The 17,466-nt window shown below is 38.1% G+C and overlaps 4 protein-coding genes across 13 annotated transcripts; all 4 read right to left on the reverse strand.

The window, feature by feature from the left end:
- Positions 1–57: 57 nt before the first annotated feature.
- Positions 58–3,440, reverse strand: LOC132177156 (sterol 14-demethylase). 4 transcript variants are annotated; one of them, XM_059589395.1, is made up of 3 exons: positions 3,237–3,440; positions 2,243–2,705; positions 58–1,312 (listed from the first exon to the last, which is right to left on the reverse strand). In XM_059589395.1, the coding sequence occupies exons 2-3, from the start codon at positions 2,702–2,704 to the stop codon at positions 314–316; spliced, it is 1,461 nt and encodes a 486-aa protein (XP_059445378.1). In that variant the 5' UTR covers position 2,705; positions 3,237–3,440; the 3' UTR covers positions 58–313. The 4 variants fall into 4 exon arrangements, with proteins under 4 accessions (XP_059445378.1, XP_059445376.1, XP_059445375.1 ...); XM_059589393.1 differs by having other exon boundaries at positions 2,243–2,744; positions 3,237–3,439; XM_059589392.1 differs by lacking the exon at positions 3,237–3,440 and adding an exon at positions 3,061–3,201.
- A 2,065-nt stretch (positions 3,441–5,505) lies between these two features.
- LOC132179539 (protein NRT1/ PTR FAMILY 6.1) lies at positions 5,506–8,403 on the reverse strand. Of its 5 annotated transcripts, none has more exons than XM_059592274.1 (5): positions 8,302–8,403; positions 7,754–8,002; positions 7,375–7,592; positions 6,659–7,239; positions 5,506–6,500 (listed from the first exon to the last, which is right to left on the reverse strand). In XM_059592274.1, exons 2-5 carry the CDS (start codon positions 7,989–7,991, stop codon positions 5,579–5,581), a joined length of 1,959 nt encoding a protein of 652 aa, XP_059448257.1. In that variant the 5' UTR covers positions 7,992–8,002; positions 8,302–8,403; the 3' UTR covers positions 5,506–5,578. The 5 variants fall into 5 exon arrangements, with proteins under 5 accessions (XP_059448257.1, XP_059448255.1, XP_059448260.1 ...); XM_059592272.1 differs by having other exon boundaries at positions 8,307–8,395; XM_059592277.1 differs by lacking the exon at positions 7,375–7,592 and having other exon boundaries at positions 8,302–8,402.
- A 962-nt stretch (positions 8,404–9,365) lies between these two features.
- Positions 9,366–12,909, reverse strand: LOC132177977 (E3 ubiquitin-protein ligase At3g02290-like). 3 transcript variants are annotated; one of them, XM_059590447.1, is made up of 5 exons: positions 12,742–12,909; positions 12,104–12,235; positions 10,360–10,798; positions 10,075–10,184; positions 9,366–9,647 (listed from the first exon to the last, which is right to left on the reverse strand). In XM_059590447.1, the coding sequence occupies exons 2-5, from the start codon at positions 12,221–12,223 to the stop codon at positions 9,621–9,623; spliced, it is 696 nt and encodes a 231-aa protein (XP_059446430.1). In that variant the 5' UTR covers positions 12,224–12,235; positions 12,742–12,909; the 3' UTR covers positions 9,366–9,620. The 3 variants fall into 3 exon arrangements, with proteins under 3 accessions (XP_059446430.1, XP_059446429.1, XP_059446431.1); XM_059590446.1 differs by having other exon boundaries at positions 12,104–12,256; XM_059590448.1 differs by having other exon boundaries at positions 12,104–12,280.
- Positions 12,910–14,496: 1,587 nt separating this feature from the next.
- On the reverse strand, positions 14,497–15,705 carry LOC132177588 (uncharacterized protein At4g14100-like). Its single transcript, XM_059589963.1, has 2 exons — positions 14,964–15,705; positions 14,497–14,887 (listed from the first exon to the last, which is right to left on the reverse strand). Exons 1-2 carry the CDS (start codon positions 15,436–15,438, stop codon positions 14,706–14,708), a joined length of 657 nt encoding a protein of 218 aa, XP_059445946.1. The 5' UTR covers positions 15,439–15,705; the 3' UTR covers positions 14,497–14,705.
- Positions 15,706–17,466: the final 1,761 nt, after the last annotated feature.

Consider the following 17,466-nt stretch of genomic DNA (forward strand, 5'->3'; position numbering starts at 1 on the left):
GACGAAGCCATCTAGATATAGATTTCTCGTTCTAGACCCTCAAGTCAAAGATGACAAAAAGGCATTCAACTCATGTCAGGATCTCCAATTTTGGCACTCAAAGCAGAAACAAAACTAAAGTTTCTGTTGCAAGCTACAATAATCACCATAAAATAAATATAAGAAAACTAACAAAAGTCGCAATCCAACAAAAGAGAGCAAGACCACTCCAGAAACACAGATAGATCAAAAGTACGACACCAGTGATTAGATGCATACAGGAGAACGGTGCAATAAAATCCCAAAGACCAAGTTATTAACCACCCGACCTAGATTAGTTTACAGAAAGCTCCCGTCTCTTGTATCGCACCATCACCTTTCCCTTCACACCCACAACCATGGCATTCCAATCAATCTCAGGAAAAGGTGATACAAGCTCCAACTCAAAGTTCCTCAGCAAATGGCTCCATATTGCCTTTATCTGCAGGTATGCAAAGGGCTCACCAAGGCAACCATGCCTGCCACCTCCAAATGATATGTACGAGAATGCCCCGGCAGCCTTGTCTTCTTCTCTCCCAATGGCAAATCTGTCAGGATCATAGCTGTCTGGATTCTTATAAATATGGGGAAGGCGGTTTGCAAATGCTGGTGATGTGGCAACTATGTGGCCCTTTGGGATGTCATATTCTTTTCCCTCTCGGGTTGTCACACTAAACTCACTATGAGAGCTACGTAGCAGCATAATCAGTGGAGGGTGAAGCCTCAAGGCCTCCTTAATACACCTATATAGGACGTCCATCTCAGACAAGATGTCATGATCAACCTTTTTCCCATGCTTTCCCATGAGGTTTTTCTGCTCCTCCAACACAGCAGATAGGTACTCCTTGTGACGGAGGAGATAAGCGCCAGTCCAAGTGGAGGTGATGGAACTGGTGTGCTGCCCAGCAAATAGAGCGGCGATAAGCAAGCCAGTGACCTCGGCCTCAGTTGTTGGGCGGCCATCTTTGTACTTTGAGTCAATGAAGCATTGCAGCATGTCATTCTCTGAGTTACCTGTACCTTTACGGGAAGCTATGATGGTTGCAAAGATCTCTGAAAGCTTCTTGCGGGCCCGGTCACGGCGTCGGTGAGCAGGAATGGGGAGGTATGGAAAGAGAACACTAATAGGGAGCATTCCATTGTCGAGGTCATGGAACAAAGCAGAAACATCATCAAAGAGCTTATCACGAACTTCTCGACCCAAGAGACATCTACTGGCTGTCAAGATGATTAGATGCTCCAGCTCATACTTTAGGTCCACCTCACCACTGTCTCCCCACTTTGAGAAGTACTCCTGTCCAGTGCCAGTATAGAAAAGAATTAGGACCATATAGTAATCAATTTGCAGAACAAGGTATATGCAAAATCTGGGATATCAATTAACCTCACATCTATAAGCTACTCAAACACCATATCACACAAGTATGGTCAAGAGAGTAATTCAAATATCAACTGAACATGCCTCTTGCGAAGCATAACATTCATGAAAGAATATTGAAAGCACTGCATAACTTAGCTGAAAATGGGGAAAATTAGAAGCAGAATTCAAAGTGTGCCAGTCACTTCAAAAACCTGTACGTTAAACTATTGCAGATGAAATGTACAGACAAAGCTTCACTAATAAAACTATGATTTAGCCGTTGTCTATCTTTTAAATAGTACTGTACTATGCTTGTACTTATTTTGCATTAGTTTACTATATCCAAATACAAATATATTGCTTCCTAACAAAACATGCTTAACCACTTGGGGTGAGTATCTACCTTTTTTCTCAGGGATCTATGTGATATTTTGCAAGTCCGAATGCCTCGAAAGGCTTCTAAATTGGTAGGAAGAATATGTATAGCCATTATTGAAAGGCCAAGCTTCTAAACAAGGTTATCGTGAAGTTTTTCTTAACTCTATCAATTCCTGAGCACTTGTACTCAAATATTATCCTTCTCCCCACAATCTGAAATGACTTTATCATATTATTTCAACCAAAGTTCAGGAGACGGAAATATATCTATAAATGTTGGTCGAAATGGCTTTATTACTTTATTTCAATCAATGCGGGTGGTATATTATTGGAGCTATTCATAAAAGCTTGCCTCAGGACTTGTCACATCTCAAACAAATTACATCTACCTAACAAGATGGAGCCTTTAAGATATTTTTATACATATATAAATTACCACAAACACGTGGAAGCAAAGTAATAACAAACCCATCAAATACTGCTTACCTCTGCTTCTGAAACCATCTGATCCACATATCCCTTCAGCTTATTCACCCTCAAGGACTCTGTGAAGAACCGAAACTGTTCTTGCCGGATCGAGTAATCAACATCAAATACTACTCCAGGGCCGAAAGTTGGCACATTGAACTGGTACACCTCCTGCTGGCTAAGATCAGACTCGGGGGCTTTAAAGAAGTGCGCCGAAACCTCAGGACCAATAAAGAAAGTAATCTTCTTGTTAACCAGACTCAATGTGAATACGGCCCCAAGCTTCGGGTACTCCTCCCTAAGCATCACAATCGGACCTTTTAGGAAGCGCACTAACCCGCCGATCACTGGCCACGACTTAACAACTGGGGGGAGACGTTTATTCGATCTAGGCATTATGAGCGCAGAAATGAGCTTGGCCACCACTAGAGTGGCCACAATGAGAAGACCCATGTTGACCAACTTGTTATCCGGATCCATCCTGATTGTAATTGGGTGAGATTATATCTTAGGGATTCAACTGAAAAAAAAAAAAAAATCCAAAGACAAATTCATACCAATGTTAATCAATCACGTTACTGCAAACTCTAATCGCATCATATTAAAACAATAAACAGAACTTTCTAGAGAAATTCAGTTCAGATCTAAATGCTCCTTCACCGAGAAATGTAAAGTCGAAAGAATTATATATATAATGAGAGCGGACGAGCCATCATCAACTTAGGTTGTTCGTCTCATCGCCGGCAATATAGATAAGATATACAAATATATGTAGGAAATCCATCGATGTTCTGTTAGTTGCACAGGAAATATGGGAAAATGAAGGAATCTAGTACCAATAATGTGAGGCCAGAATTAAAGACTGCCGAAGATAACTATCAGATTTAAAATGAGGCCCGCATTTCATTGATCAGGAACTTAAAAAGTTGTATTCCTTTTCTCGGCAACCAAACAGAGCTTAAAAGAAAACGACGGAGATTACGATTAAAATAGTGTAATTAGGGATATGTACCTGCTTTCAGAGAGGAATGCCGAAGATAAGGAGAGAGAGAGAGAGAGAGAGAGAGATCAGAAGGTCATGTGAATTTGAGAGAGAGAGAGGGAGAGACGAGTGGACGAGGGAGTGATTAGGCTTAAGCTAATTAATTCGTCCCGTCGTTTTAAAGGCTTTTGTGGGTCTGGACTCTGGATTTAGCGAAGATTTTACAGCACCTACGCCAAAAGAGTGTGAGAGTGAGCCGAGCCGAGCTGAGCCGTCTGTCTGGTATGGGATCTGCCTGAGTGCGCTGTAGCATCTGCTGTAGAAAAAAAATAAAGGGCTCATATTTATTTTTACCAAACTGTGTCGTTAAACTATTAAACAAACAGAGATCTACAGACGTTGCGCAAAAGACATTAATTTTCTTATGGTTCACTAACTTGACGCCGTTTGAGGAAGGGAGAAGAGACGTCTCTTTTCTTTTGGAAGAAGCCATCTCTTTTTTTCTTTTTATTATTTTAATAAAATATCAAATATGTATCATACATATTTTATATTGACTAACATGTTATTTTTTAAATAGTTGACATAAAAAATAAAATAAAATATAATAAATGATCGTAAATAGTAGTGTTATTATATAGAGTATCAGCCTTGATTAGCTGGGCTCCTGGAATTTGGAAATCGGTGGGACTGTTAAAGTGGTTTCTCGCAAACTGCGTCGTGTGGAGATTGGTGAAGAGACTTCTTTTTATCTCTCTCAACACCAGAGAACGACAAGTGGATGAGACACAAGTGTGGCTCAGGTCCGTGAGGAGTAGACGAGTAGAGACACTAGTGGACTTGAGGCCCTTTACTTTTGTTGCCTTTGCTAGAGTCGCTAGACGATGGTCGATGGGAGCCCAAGCCTTCCAAGTTTCAGCCACACTGAGCATTGAGTAAGCAGTGAGCTCAATCCTAGTTTCTCTTTTTGGTGGAATATGTAGAGGCGTTGAAAAGTTTTTACAATGAATTAATCATTATTAAGATAAGGTTAAATTCTGATAAATTAATGTTTAATTAGACATTATAGCAAAGAGAATTACAAATTCTCTCTTAGAGAAATATAATGAAACTTTTTTTTTTTTTTTTGTCGGATTTCACGTGTATTAAGAGAAGGTGAGCTTTTCCAATTGTTTTTCTTGTTTTTACCACACAAGAAAAAGTGACGGTCATGCGGTGCCTAAAATAACGAGTCAAACACTCAAAATCAAAGAGGGATTCCTCCAAAAAATAAAAATAAAAATAAAAATCATAGAGGGAAATCATGGGCCACTACAATCTTCTTGTTTCTCAAGACAATATTTGAAATGTGGATACCAATACCATGCTTTATTGGGCTGCAATTTTTCTTTTTTTCTTTTCCCTGTAGAAATAAATTTTTTACAAAAAGAATTAAATTTGAATGTCTCCAAGGGATAGTTTAATGGCCTGTGGACCACGCATCATGAAGCGGAGATCACTAGTTCGAATTCTTATCCTCCTTCCCTTGTGTGAACATGTAAAAAAAAAAATAAATAAATAAATCGTAGAATTAAATTTGAATAGTTAAAAAAACTATAAAAATTATATAATTGGTTAAACTAGGATAGTAAATTTTTTGCTCATTTTAGGCATAATTCAATAATAGGCCTATTTTTTGGGCCGAATATAAAAGTCGAGAATAGACAGTATTTTGATGGCATGCTGTTTGGACTGCTCCGCGGGCCAAATCTAATAGCCGATAAGACCCTTTTTATATGTCTCGGATCCACATGACAGGACAAAATCTTTTTTAGTTTCTTTATGTTATGTTCATTGAATGTCTACTACTACTAGTAAAGGCTTCTCCTTTCGGTTGATAGATTTAGTTCTTTACACAAGCAATACATCACCTACCCAAACGGCCCTCAAGGGCTTCAATAAAAGCCTCTGCCTGCCTGGACAGGGATAAATTAATTGGCCCCACTCGAATTCACAGGGCGAGAAATGATGTGCTTTTATAGCAAGCAGGTAGGATGAGCCACCAGAAGTTAATGGGTGTGGCGTGTAAACTTGTAAAGAGGATGGATGGGCTTATGCTACGAACTAGCTTCTCACCGTTATTGCAGGAATTGAAAGAAAACAGATTAAGATTCTTTCCTTTGCTGAGGAATGTGGGTATTCACTTCTTCAGTTGTTCTTCAATATCTTTCAGACTTGGTGAAATTAAAAGTTAAAACATTGGGTGTCCAAAACTATGACATATAGAAAACTGTCTGTCTTTTCATCTACTAAATGTAAATGATGAGAAAATTGACTTTTTTCAATAACAACAAATCCATGAAGAGGAGAATTATACATGGGGAAAAAGCCACTTATCCATCTAATGCTCCCTTCCATTTCCTATTTAGCCCACCGAGGGGGGTGTTCCTTTTGTTGGATACATCTTGCTTCCCCCCCATCTCAAATTTATCGTGAGCTGCTCTGTACTTGTATTTATGTGCTGAATACAGAAAGGCACAGAAATTGATTACACTCAAAACTGTAAGCAGCCAATACAAATAATCAAATCTACCGGTGTTTATGTTTTGGGACAACCATGATGGCTGGCCTTTTTCTTCGTTCCCTGTGACGGATTTGACGATGTTGTTCAATATAGTGGCTGCAAAGCAACCTAAACCACCAGCTAGAGCAGCATAAGCAGATCCTATGCTCTTCATGGCATCTGGGGCTTCCTCATATAGGAATTCTAGTAGTCCCACTACGGAAAATACTTCAGCTATGCCAATGAGGCAATATTGAATCAACAACCAGTATGCACTCAGGTTGGGCATCTGAGTTAAGAAATTCCCCTCATACCCATGTTTGACTGCATAACTTCTGCGGAACCTTTCAAAAACTCCAGCCAATGCCACTGAGAGAATTGAAACTGCCAGACCAATGCCTATCCGTTGAAGCTGAGAAGCTCCATGAGGGTGGCCAGTTAAGCGTCTCGATAATGGGACAAATGTGGAGTAATAAAGAGATAAAATGAGAAATATGCTGAGGCCAGGAAATACGGGCATGCATGTTACAGGGAGCTTCAGATGACCCATGTAGGTGTTTAGAGTATAGGCTTGTTGCACTGAGAGAGTCAAAAACTCTGTTAAGATTAAGTTGAGCATTATCGTGCAAGCTGGAATGGGGATTAGTTTTATAAGGATCTTGACCTCCTCTACTTGAGTCACAGTGCAAAGCCTCCAAGGACTCGGATTAGCACCATCTTCTATCAGCTGCAAAGCTGCCTTGTCCAAACATCTGCCCACAAATCATTTACTCAAAATTAATGGAATATTGGTAACAATTTATGAACCACAAAACAACTTCTTTACTCAGTTATTGATTTGATGCCTTAGCTGAAGCCTAATGATGAGGAAGTAGCTAGCAATATAATGTAAAGGAAGGGTCAGCCGTACCTAAAATCATCAGTGTGAGCTATCTTTCCGCTACCCTTTATTGTAGATTGTTTGCCAGGAACCTCATACAAGCCTATTAACTCGCTGCTAGAGAATGAGGCATTTCTCTTCCTGAATGCAGCTGCCAAGACTTGGGCAACCCGTGTGAGAGGGCTGCCACCTGGCAACCTATGCCTATACAAAGGAGTGCCAATAAAGAATACCACGTTTGATATGCCCATAGCTATTGCCAGTGAGCCAAAGGCAGATCCCCATCCGTGTTTGATTTGAATGTATACTACAGCAGTGAAGGCCACAATTGCCCCAATAGTAACAGAAAGATAGAAAAAGTTGAAAAACCTATCCAGGTGAGTTTTGTAATCTTTGTTTGTTTCATCAAATTGATCAGCCCCAAAAGATGAAACACATGGCCTTATACCTGCAGCTCCAAATGCAGTCACATAAAGGACAGTGTTGAGGTAAATCATCTGCCATTGTTTTGCAGGTTGACAAGTGCCTAACAAGAGGGATATCTGATCACAATGATCTTGATTTGGCACAAAGATGCTCATTGTTGCACATAAGGTTATTCCTGTCAAACCCTCCATGAAAGAGAATACAAAAAAAGAATTTAGTACACGAAAACATAACAACTCTGTAGCCGTAGCAAATGACTGGGAAAAAGATAAATTATATATATATATCATTTCATATACATGGGTTCATACAGATCCTACCGCAAGATAGATTGTCGTAAAGATTGCTATTGTCCAATATCGACCGAGATATGCATCAGCAAGAAAACCACCAAGGACAGAGGATGCCTGTGATATTCCTAGGAAATTGTTTACAGCATTTGATGAACTGGCAAAGGGTCTATGCATAACATAAAACATAAAGGCCACCATATTCACAGAAAGGCCAAAATAAGCCATTCTCTCTGCCATCTCATTCCCTGGACAAACAAAGATTCAAGTTTACTACAGTTAATCATATCCCATAATTCTTTGGCCAAAAGCAATGCACATAAGATTGTTATTTTCATTTTCTTTTCCAGATTTTGACCAGCAACCGAAGAAGATGATTGCAAAGGAAAAGAAATTTTAAATTGTTTACCGAATATGAAGAAGGCGGCAATCCAGCCACCCGTCTTTGAGAGATCAGCAATAGGTTTTCCATGGATATTAACCGGCGTAGTCCCTCCGGTATAACCACGCCCGAATGCCGTCCGCCTATCATCAGATTCAATGAAGAAGATTCCAAGCTTCTTACTCTGAACGGAGTCAGAATTTCCATCCACAGTAGTTGGTGTCTCAAGCCCAACTTCAGGCGACTTAATCTCACTGGCACCCATTCCACAACTTCCTGAAAAAACCCAACCACCATAAAAGCTATAGACGTTATATAAAGAGCTGACCAATCCTGTGCGTACATATACTGTGACATAAGAGATCAAATAAGAATATTGGTTTAAGAAAACCCAGAAGATCCTCCACCTCAAACTTAAACGGTAGGACTGCTCTGTTTAGAAATTCTGAACTTAAGTAACAATTTTGATACTTATGAAAGATCACCAAGTACACACGTTGTTCATGGTTGCTGACAATTAAACTGAAATTAAAAACAAAACAGAAATATGACCCAAAAGAAACAAGCTACATAACCTTACAGTGGAACAGCTTATGAAGTTTTTGTGTGACCGTTCACCGAACTAGGCATATGTGAAGAGCTGTATTATATATATCTGGATATGCACCAGTGAAAGTAGTCATCTTATCGGGACAGTTAGCCAGCAGAATTGAATCCAAAAAAGTCATCACAAACAATAAAGAGGATCCAACTAACTTGTGAAACCCCACAGAAGAAGATTTAAACGCAATAAATGGTTGCAACAAAAAAACATTAGACATCCTCCTATACATCCATTTTGAGATGGATGATCCATCTCTCTGTGGCTCTCCCTCAGTTACTATTACAACCAAGTGGCAGGCTGCTTAATTTGAGTGTGAAATATGGTTATCTATCTCTCTCTCTCTCTCTCACCAAGTAGAATGCCAAGTGGTAGGTTTGATTAATCTGAGTGTGAAATGTGGTTAGACAATAATATCTTTCGAAAGTCACCGATGTTACAACCTTTAATGCATGCTCCATGTTGCTTTCTTCTCCATGGGTTTCGCAGTAGCAATGCCCAAATGCCTTTCCCTTTTGTCACATATTACAGATTACTATTCCCCCTCCTCGTATTGATTAGAAGAAAATATATATATATATATATATATACACTTAGGACTTTTCTTATAACTTTGTTGAATAAAAGAGTGAAACGAATTTATTTAAGAAAATAAAGAAAAAATGCATCCGGGTAATGGGATAATTATTGGTCTGTCATCCTTAAAAATACGGTAAATGTTTTTTTTGTTAACGCAAAAATAACAGCAATATTACAATGAGCGCCGAATTTGTATTGTCGTTATATCGCCTTTCGAGTAATGACTCCTTAACTCTGTTACTAAATACATTTTTTAAGGCTGTGTTTTGTTTGTAAACAATGGACACTGAAACTAATTTCAACGTTGCAACTACCACAACACTACATCTACAAGAGCACAGCCGATCTTATTTATCCATTGTCACTTTTCAAGATTCACCCTGCGATGTAATATAATTTAAGATCTTCCTATTGGTTGAAGCACGAATTGAAAGGAATAGTGCAGGAGTCACTAGGACGATTCCGTTACAACTATGTATATCATCAGATAATATGATTTTAACATTTGTCAGCAGTTTTACTATACGATAAGGAACATTGACATTGAAGGATCAAAACGTAAAAGAAGATTAAGATATATGTGATTAAACAAACAATGGATTTCTCCTGTGCAAGCTTGCTTTAAACAAGATGAGGGGACTTTTATTTACAGATGCTCATGGCCGCTCTATGTATATTTGCTCTATTGCTTTGAAACCAGACACGCAAACTTACTTACGGGCTTTCACAGAACTCCATCTCCTGACATTCCAGAAAGAGCATTCAAGTTAGATATACCTAGTATTAAACAAAAAGAAACCAAGAGCTGTAAAACCTACTCACGCGCATTCCAGCGCTCGTTAAACACAAGCTTGGGGCACATTTATGGATCTATTCATGGAAGATATCAGAATCATAAACTTAATAAAGTGTAAAACATGCAAGAAGATGACTGCCATTATTGGATATTTATGTAACACCTAACACCAACCAGTCATCTCCTCATGACCTACATGAGTCACAAGTGTGCTTGACTTCAGAAGTTTCTTATTAAAGAGTTGTGAAGGTAGAACAGATACTTTTGAAACCATATATGCACTTCTTATTAAAGAGTTGTGAGAGTAAAACAAATGCTTTTGATACCGATACCATATATGCTTTTGTTCGACAAGAGCAATTCTGCACGTACCTTGCCGCAGATTGGACAACTTTCACTTCTTTCCAGCCATTCATAAATACAACCGAGGTGAAAATGATGAGAACATCGTGTTGTTATTTTAGGATTTTCTGGAGTATATTCTGCAAGAGAAAATCAAATAGAATCAAAATAATTCAAGAATCTACGAAGAAATTTCTGTTCTAATATCACTAGAGCAGAATATACTTTTGACTGAAAAGCATAACCTAAGTATATTCTTGTAATAGCAAGGGCAGGTTCTTATCAGCCACTCTGTCACACAAACAAGTTAATTACCATCGAGACATGTAGGACAGACATCATCATCTTCAGAAGATGGTTGCATATAAGCTAGTCCAAATGCAACTTTTGCTGTCAAAGCCTTCTCTGAGGACTCAGAATGGCCAAGTTTACCATCTTCTTCAGATTCAACTCCATTTCTTTTCTTCCCAAAGTCCAATGATTCTGCGCCAGAACTGCTCATATTTCTCCTCAGTGGTTGAGAATCTTCTTGGAAATGTGTCATTGACTTATCACGCCTAGAGACCAAGCCATCACGTTGCAAACGGGAGTACCTCTGATCAGAATCAGAAGCCACTGGTCTGGACACCGAGAGATGAATATCATTTGATGTATTATCAGGTAATGCTGTGTTAATCCCTGATGATGTAAAAGAAGCTCCTTGGATTGGTGAAGATGTTGACCTTCCTTCAAGCCTATGAAACATTACACCATACTGCATGTGCAGGGGAGAAGGCAATTACAGAAAAGATTACAAAAAGAAAATAATATGAAATAGAAACAGCACCAAATAGAAGGGGTTTTCCCGATATTGAGATCCACTAATTATAGTAATCACATGAAGAAAAGCATCAGGAACGAATGTATTGGGGGGCTCCTCTCCCACCCCCCAAAACAAAATTGAAAAAATCTTGTTTTTTTTTTTTTTGTAGGTTCTGTGTCATTTTATAGCCTTTTTTTTTTTTTTTTTTTGATGTGTCATTTTACTAACAATGGCTTTCACACAAAAAAAATTCAGTCTAGCCCCTCCCCACTTGGACTAAATTCCTGCCTTCGTCTCTGGAAAGCATATTATGAAATAAAAAGTTAAGGCTCACAAATGCATGTTACAGGATGCTTTGAACCACCTAATTATAGATCTTTTATTATGATTACACGAACAAAATACATCAAATGGCTAGAAGTCATTTAGATATACTATCTTCAAACTAAGAAGAGTTTTATCCCAAATCCTCTTTTTAACCAGAATGCATGTGTACAAATTTTTTTTTGATAAGTAAGTAAAAACATTTTTAGTGAATCCTCTTCAGTTCAGGTCTCCAAATGCATGTGTACAAATACAAATTCACAAAAGTAATATATATAAGTAGAAGATGTATTCTTTTGAAGAATGAATTACAAGTTCTTTATCTGAAACCACAATCCTAGTAGGGATGAGAGTATAAACAGCGCTTTTTTGGGGGAGCTGGAACAGTACAAATTATTACACCAACATGAAACCAAACTTTTTGTTATAGATAAACAATTTAAATGGGAATTTGAAATTCTATTTTTTCTATGAACAATTTATTTCAATCGACAATCAGAGCAGCAAGAGCCTGATGTAATTAAGAATATATTATCGATTATTGGACCTTATTTTGTAGATCAATTCATGTTTCCTTTAGTGCAATCATAAGAAAGTATGTCCAGTTCACACATTATCTGAAGCACAAATGTGTTTTGTGAACATGTGGAAAGTTCTCCAAAGTAAAAGATAACAACAAGTATATGTAGTTTGGACCATAGTGTAGATCACCCATCTGCAAGGGATGCAGAACTGCCCAGTTTGCCAAGATGCCCTGGTGGCAGTGTCTTGAACTAGTGAGTCAAGACAATTCACCATAAGATTCATAACTCGTAAATTACAGCAGCCATGGAATGAAACGCTACTAAACCAATAAAAATATGTCCAACATTTCTATGCATATATAAGATGAAAAGGCAAAGCTTTTAGTTGCTCAAAGGTTCCATTGCATACCCCACTAAATAGCTGGTGGAAAAAGTATCTCAGGCATAAGCAGTGCCTGTATATCGAATTGCTTGGAAGAGCATATTCTTCCACTTCTCCATCACGTGGACAGCAGCAAAAAGCACCCATCTTTATTCTTTCCTGATAAATCCAGAGCACTGGCTGTTGAGCAACAAAACCAACCAACTGGAAAATGAATAAATAAATAATTCTGTCTTCACCCCCCATATCATTGTCCAAACACGAGACTTTATTGAAACACTTGAATCAAAACATAGTATAAAGTTGAGAAAAAATGAAACTGATTTCATTCTATTGAAATCTGTTGGGTAAAAGCCAGAACCTGAGAAGCACCCCAATTGAGCCACTGGGCCACACAGACTAAGGATTAATATGATCACACATTAATCCCAGGGACTCCAAACAAATTCAACTCATAGAAGTAAGCAGATTAAGCAAATGGTAGGAATATTTTAAAGCAATCTTCATATGGATCAAACATTAAAATGTCAAGTAGGTATCAGAAAGCACCAATTGCTCAGAGCCCCAAACCCTCAACCCAAACCATGGCCATGGACCATCATTTACGCAGACTTACATGGTTTGGTAGAATGTAAAAGGCGCAAAATGGAAAGATTTCCACTTACCTTGTGGGTAAACTGACTAGCACGAGTAGATCCCCTCAAAACATTTATGGGAATCCAAAGGTTACGCCATGGGCAAAGACTTGGCAGTCCAAACAAACCAGACAAAGGCAGAGGTTTCCGATTCTGGGAACTTTCGGTATCAATATATTATATATGCAATTATTATACGTACGTACACGCGCAAACATTTAGACTTATTATTGTTGTGATTATTTATAGTCAAGTAATGTAATGGGATTTGGTGGAGGTGTGGTCCAGCTAGCAAATATATTAAAATTTAAGTTAAAAAATAAATAAATAAAATGCTCGCTCTCTCATCTCATGTACGGACGGTGCAATTTGTTTCTTGTAAATGAGAATCATGATTGACTAGCTAGCCAAAATCAACATGAACATGATCGGCCTCTAAAATAATCACTTGGGTGAAAGATTTTGATTGTTTTTAGATTTAAAATCTGACCATAAAAGTTGTCACAATATTTGCACCCTCTACCTAGCTCTTTTCTTATTTTTATTTAACTATTAGCTATGGATTAGGGTTTTTTCTTTTTCTTTTTCTATCGATGAATAAAAGAGGAGGGTTAATTGCAAGTTTCAATCATATCTAAGAAACTAAACTGGTAAGCCAAATTAGCCAATAGTCAATTAAAAAGGGTGCATATTTTTTGTTATGCAAATATTTTAATTTAATGGGTATTGAGATGACCACAAATTTAAAGGTTATTATGACATTTAATATTTTAAAATTATATAGCATTATATATACCATTAAATATAATAATAAAATATATATATCCCAAAAAGAAAAAGGTGTGAAAATGAGTAGATTCAAAATGTATAAAGTAAAATGAAGATGATCCTACATTTAAAAATTAATTTTAAATAATGTTACAACAGGAGAACCATGAAATAATCCTCTCCATTTTTGTGTACCTATTTAAATTGGGGATTGTTTTATATCCAAGCAACATTCGATTGGATTTAGTTAGGGTCATCCAAGAGAAGTGCAATTAACTAGGGTGACAAATCATGTTTGTGTTGTAATTTTGGGTTTCAATACATGAGTATAAGATTATACGGGTAAACTCAAACTCAACTCATTTAACTAAATTGGTTGACCCCTTTAACTCTAACTAGCTAATTTCAAGTTAAATTTGTGAGTCGTGTAAAAAATTGTCATCTCTAATGTTGTGTTCAAGTCTTGTTGAATCTCGATACATGAATATAAAACCCTATAAGTAAACTTTAACCCAACTCATTAAATTAAACGGATCAACCTATGAATCTTAATCTGCTAATTTCGTATTGAATTCTGATAAAAAAATTACCCACCCTACAATTAACTATGCAGAAGGACAGTTTTATCTTACGATCATTCAAAGAAAATTGTAATCCTAATGAAGGCCTGTGTTTCCTTGAATTAAATCCTATACACTGGAGACATTTCAAACCCGTAATTATGAAGTTTGGCTCACAATCCTCCAAAGTGAGCAACCAGAGATCGCTGGGACTATGGCACAATGCCATCTGTTAGAAAACCACTGTCAATGCAGGCACTACGGAGCCATAAGCCCGGAATAGATTACTTTGAAGCGATACGTGGGAGAAGCTGGAGCTGTCCTCCAACTACAAGTGTCAAGGATATTCTAGATAGCTTTCATGTCCGGCCACCACTTGCATACGCAAACTGGACGAAGCTCCTTGCAAAATTATCTTCAGTTTAGTTCATAAAATAGGTAAATGGACAGTGCAGGATCAACTGAATTCTGTAAGATGTTGATATATATTTGTTTCGCATTATTGGAAGGGTTTTTCGAAACATTAATTGTGGCCTAGAAAGGCATTAGAGATATAGCTAAAGTTCATAACGGAGAATATTAGGGACAAATTTTTCTGACTCTGCTTATTCTCAAACGGAATTCACAAGTGACAGAAACAGAGGCATGCATGATGCATCACATTCTTCAGAGATCATTAATTGAACCTCTAAGCACCCCACCATCCTTCCAGTAACCGCTGGGAATGGCGAATTGCGATTTTGGGTCGTTTCCATCATCCGTCTTCTCAAAACAATAGACAGGGGCTTGCCAATTGGCATCCTCAAGCACCGCTCCCACCTCAAATGTCATCACATGTGCCTCCCTCCCTGTACATCGCGCAAAATGAAATGATTTATGTTTGAAAAGAGCAGCAAGCAAATGCAAAGAAGATGCAGAAATTACCAGAGTAAAAAATCCATTGAACAGGCCTCTTAGTGACAACATCCTCGTAATACCAAATGAAGTCCACCTTCTCCCAAACATTGCAGAGGAACCCATTAACGTGGCGTTGTCCCAGGTAGTTGGCACCATCGAGCCAATTGGGGCGAAGAATACCCACCTCAACATGTGCGGTTCTGCACTCTTTGGTGGAGTCCAATCTGTAGAAGAAGGAAGTCCCATTATTCCATTCTAGGTCATAGAGAAGCTTACCCAGCTGGTCCTGAATGATGTTGAAGTTTCGACCATTGGGCCAGTCGTACCAGAGATCGATTATCTGGAGGGATCCGCTGTAGTTCATGAATAGTATGGAGTGGAACTGGTGGGGCCATGGAGCTGGTGTTGGGTCTTCCTCTCTGGTGGATTTGCACACAGAAAGGGTAAAGAGGAAGAGGAGGAGGAGGACAGATATGGCGATAGGTTTGGTTGCGGAGGCCATCGACGTGGAGACTGGAGAGTATCAGAGAGAAGGACGCGTGGTAGGTACCTGGATTTCTTTCTTTATATTATCCGAGTGCTTCGGCTTATGAGTGCAAGGCTGTTCCTTGGAGTGGTGACAGACCAACGAAAGTATGCACACATGGCATTTCGGATAAACAACATGAACCAATGCCTGGTACCCTTTTAGTTTTTAAGGGACCGAACTGTAATTTAACGATGATACCTGTCAATCTTTTTAAATCTTTTTTCTTTTTTTGTTCTTCTTCAAAATTTGTATTACAAAGTAAATTAGTTCACCCACCTTTTTCAAAGAACGGAATGCACCCCCACCACCCACCCCACAAGAAAGGATTGACGATTGTTTTTGTAGCATGTAGGCCATCCCATTGTTGTTAAGGAGTTCGCATTGATTTTTATTTTTATTTTTTCACTTCGGCCACCCACTTATACCGAAAACAATTGTTTGACAAAAGGTCGCAAAAAGTTCTTTTAAAACCATTTACTTGAAAACAAAGGATTAATAAAAGGTATTTTTTATTAATATATTTAGAAAGATACTTTTATATATATATATATATATATATATATATATATATTTTGACAACCTAAAAGTGAAAACAAGTTTAAATGTTGTAATTTGAATAGTTTGCAAATAGAGTAATGCTACTCAATTTACACACCCCTCATTTCATACCAAACAATGTGACATGTTTAAATTATTATTTTTTTTTTAAGTAATTAATATAAAAAATCAATTAAAACACACTAGTGTAAAATGAATGAAAACAGAAAAACAAAATTTTAACAAAAGCCAAAAACTCGAGCTCCTTCCTCATAAATGATTATATGGGGTCTTTTACGGTTGCGACAGCGGTGATTAGTGATGATACGGGCAATATTATAAGTGCTGCCACTCAAAAACTTAATTCCTCTGATGTTCTGGAAGAGAAAGTTTCTGCAGCTTTGATGGCTGCACGGTTGCAGTCTCCTCAGGTTGTGATAAGCTTATGTTGGAAGGTGATGCCCTTCCGATTGTGTTGACTATAAACAACTCATCTTTATTCTCTTTTTGGACTTTTGCTAATTGTACTTCTAATATTACTTTAGTTCTTTCTTCCTTTCAAAGTTTGAATACTTTGAAAGTTTCTCAATGTGCCAACTTTTGTGCACATGCTCTAGCTAAATAGGTTGCTTCCAATTTTGTTTTTGGAAGCATTCCCACGGGATCTCCTATTCTCTCTTCCATTCGGATTAGGAATAGAAAATATCATTCCCTGTAGTCCTTTCTTCCTTATTCAATTAAAAAAAAATGGAGATTAGGGAAATCACAATGCACAGTACAAGCACAAGAACAAGAACACGACAAGTACTTTACCAGATCAACACCTCCCAACCTTTACACTCAACTCAACCGCAAGTACGAAGGAGCGAGTAGGGTCTTTACAACCAAAATGGAGCCCTTTGTCTAAACTCACTCAAGCCACCAAGGCTTTACAAGAGACAACAGAAGAATACAACCCTCACAACTCTCCAATGTTGCTCACAAGTCACACAGCAGCTTCCTTACTTTATATATTGCACTCTCCAGCAACTCTTGGCTCTCTGGTTGCTGAGAAAGCCAGTTGCTGTGACATGCATGCCAACCCAACATCCAACTCGAGCCAAAGGCAAGCCTCTCACATGCCTGGGCTACGTGGCTAGCAAGGGTGCAGTGTACACCCAAACTGCCACCAAGACAGCCTTGTCACGGCTGTGACATAATCTTTGATACAACACATGTTCCCAATTACGCCCATATTAAATCCATTTTTTTCCCCTTGTGCTACGCCAATATGAAATCGTTCTATCAAGATTACCTCCAGAATCCGCATGGTCAAATTGTATCATCAACCAATGAACCAAATCCCAGAAAAGGAATAAGTTTCCAGCACAAAATATGATGATACAAGACACGATTTCGACCACTATTCATTAAACTCATACAGTTTTCACAATAAAATCACCATTGCACAACTACGACCAGTCA

Source organism: Corylus avellana, chromosome ca4 (assembly GCF_901000735.1).
Source record: "Corylus avellana chromosome ca4, CavTom2PMs-1.0".
In the NCBI taxonomy this organism is placed as follows: domain Eukaryota; kingdom Viridiplantae; phylum Streptophyta; class Magnoliopsida; order Fagales; family Betulaceae; genus Corylus; species Corylus avellana.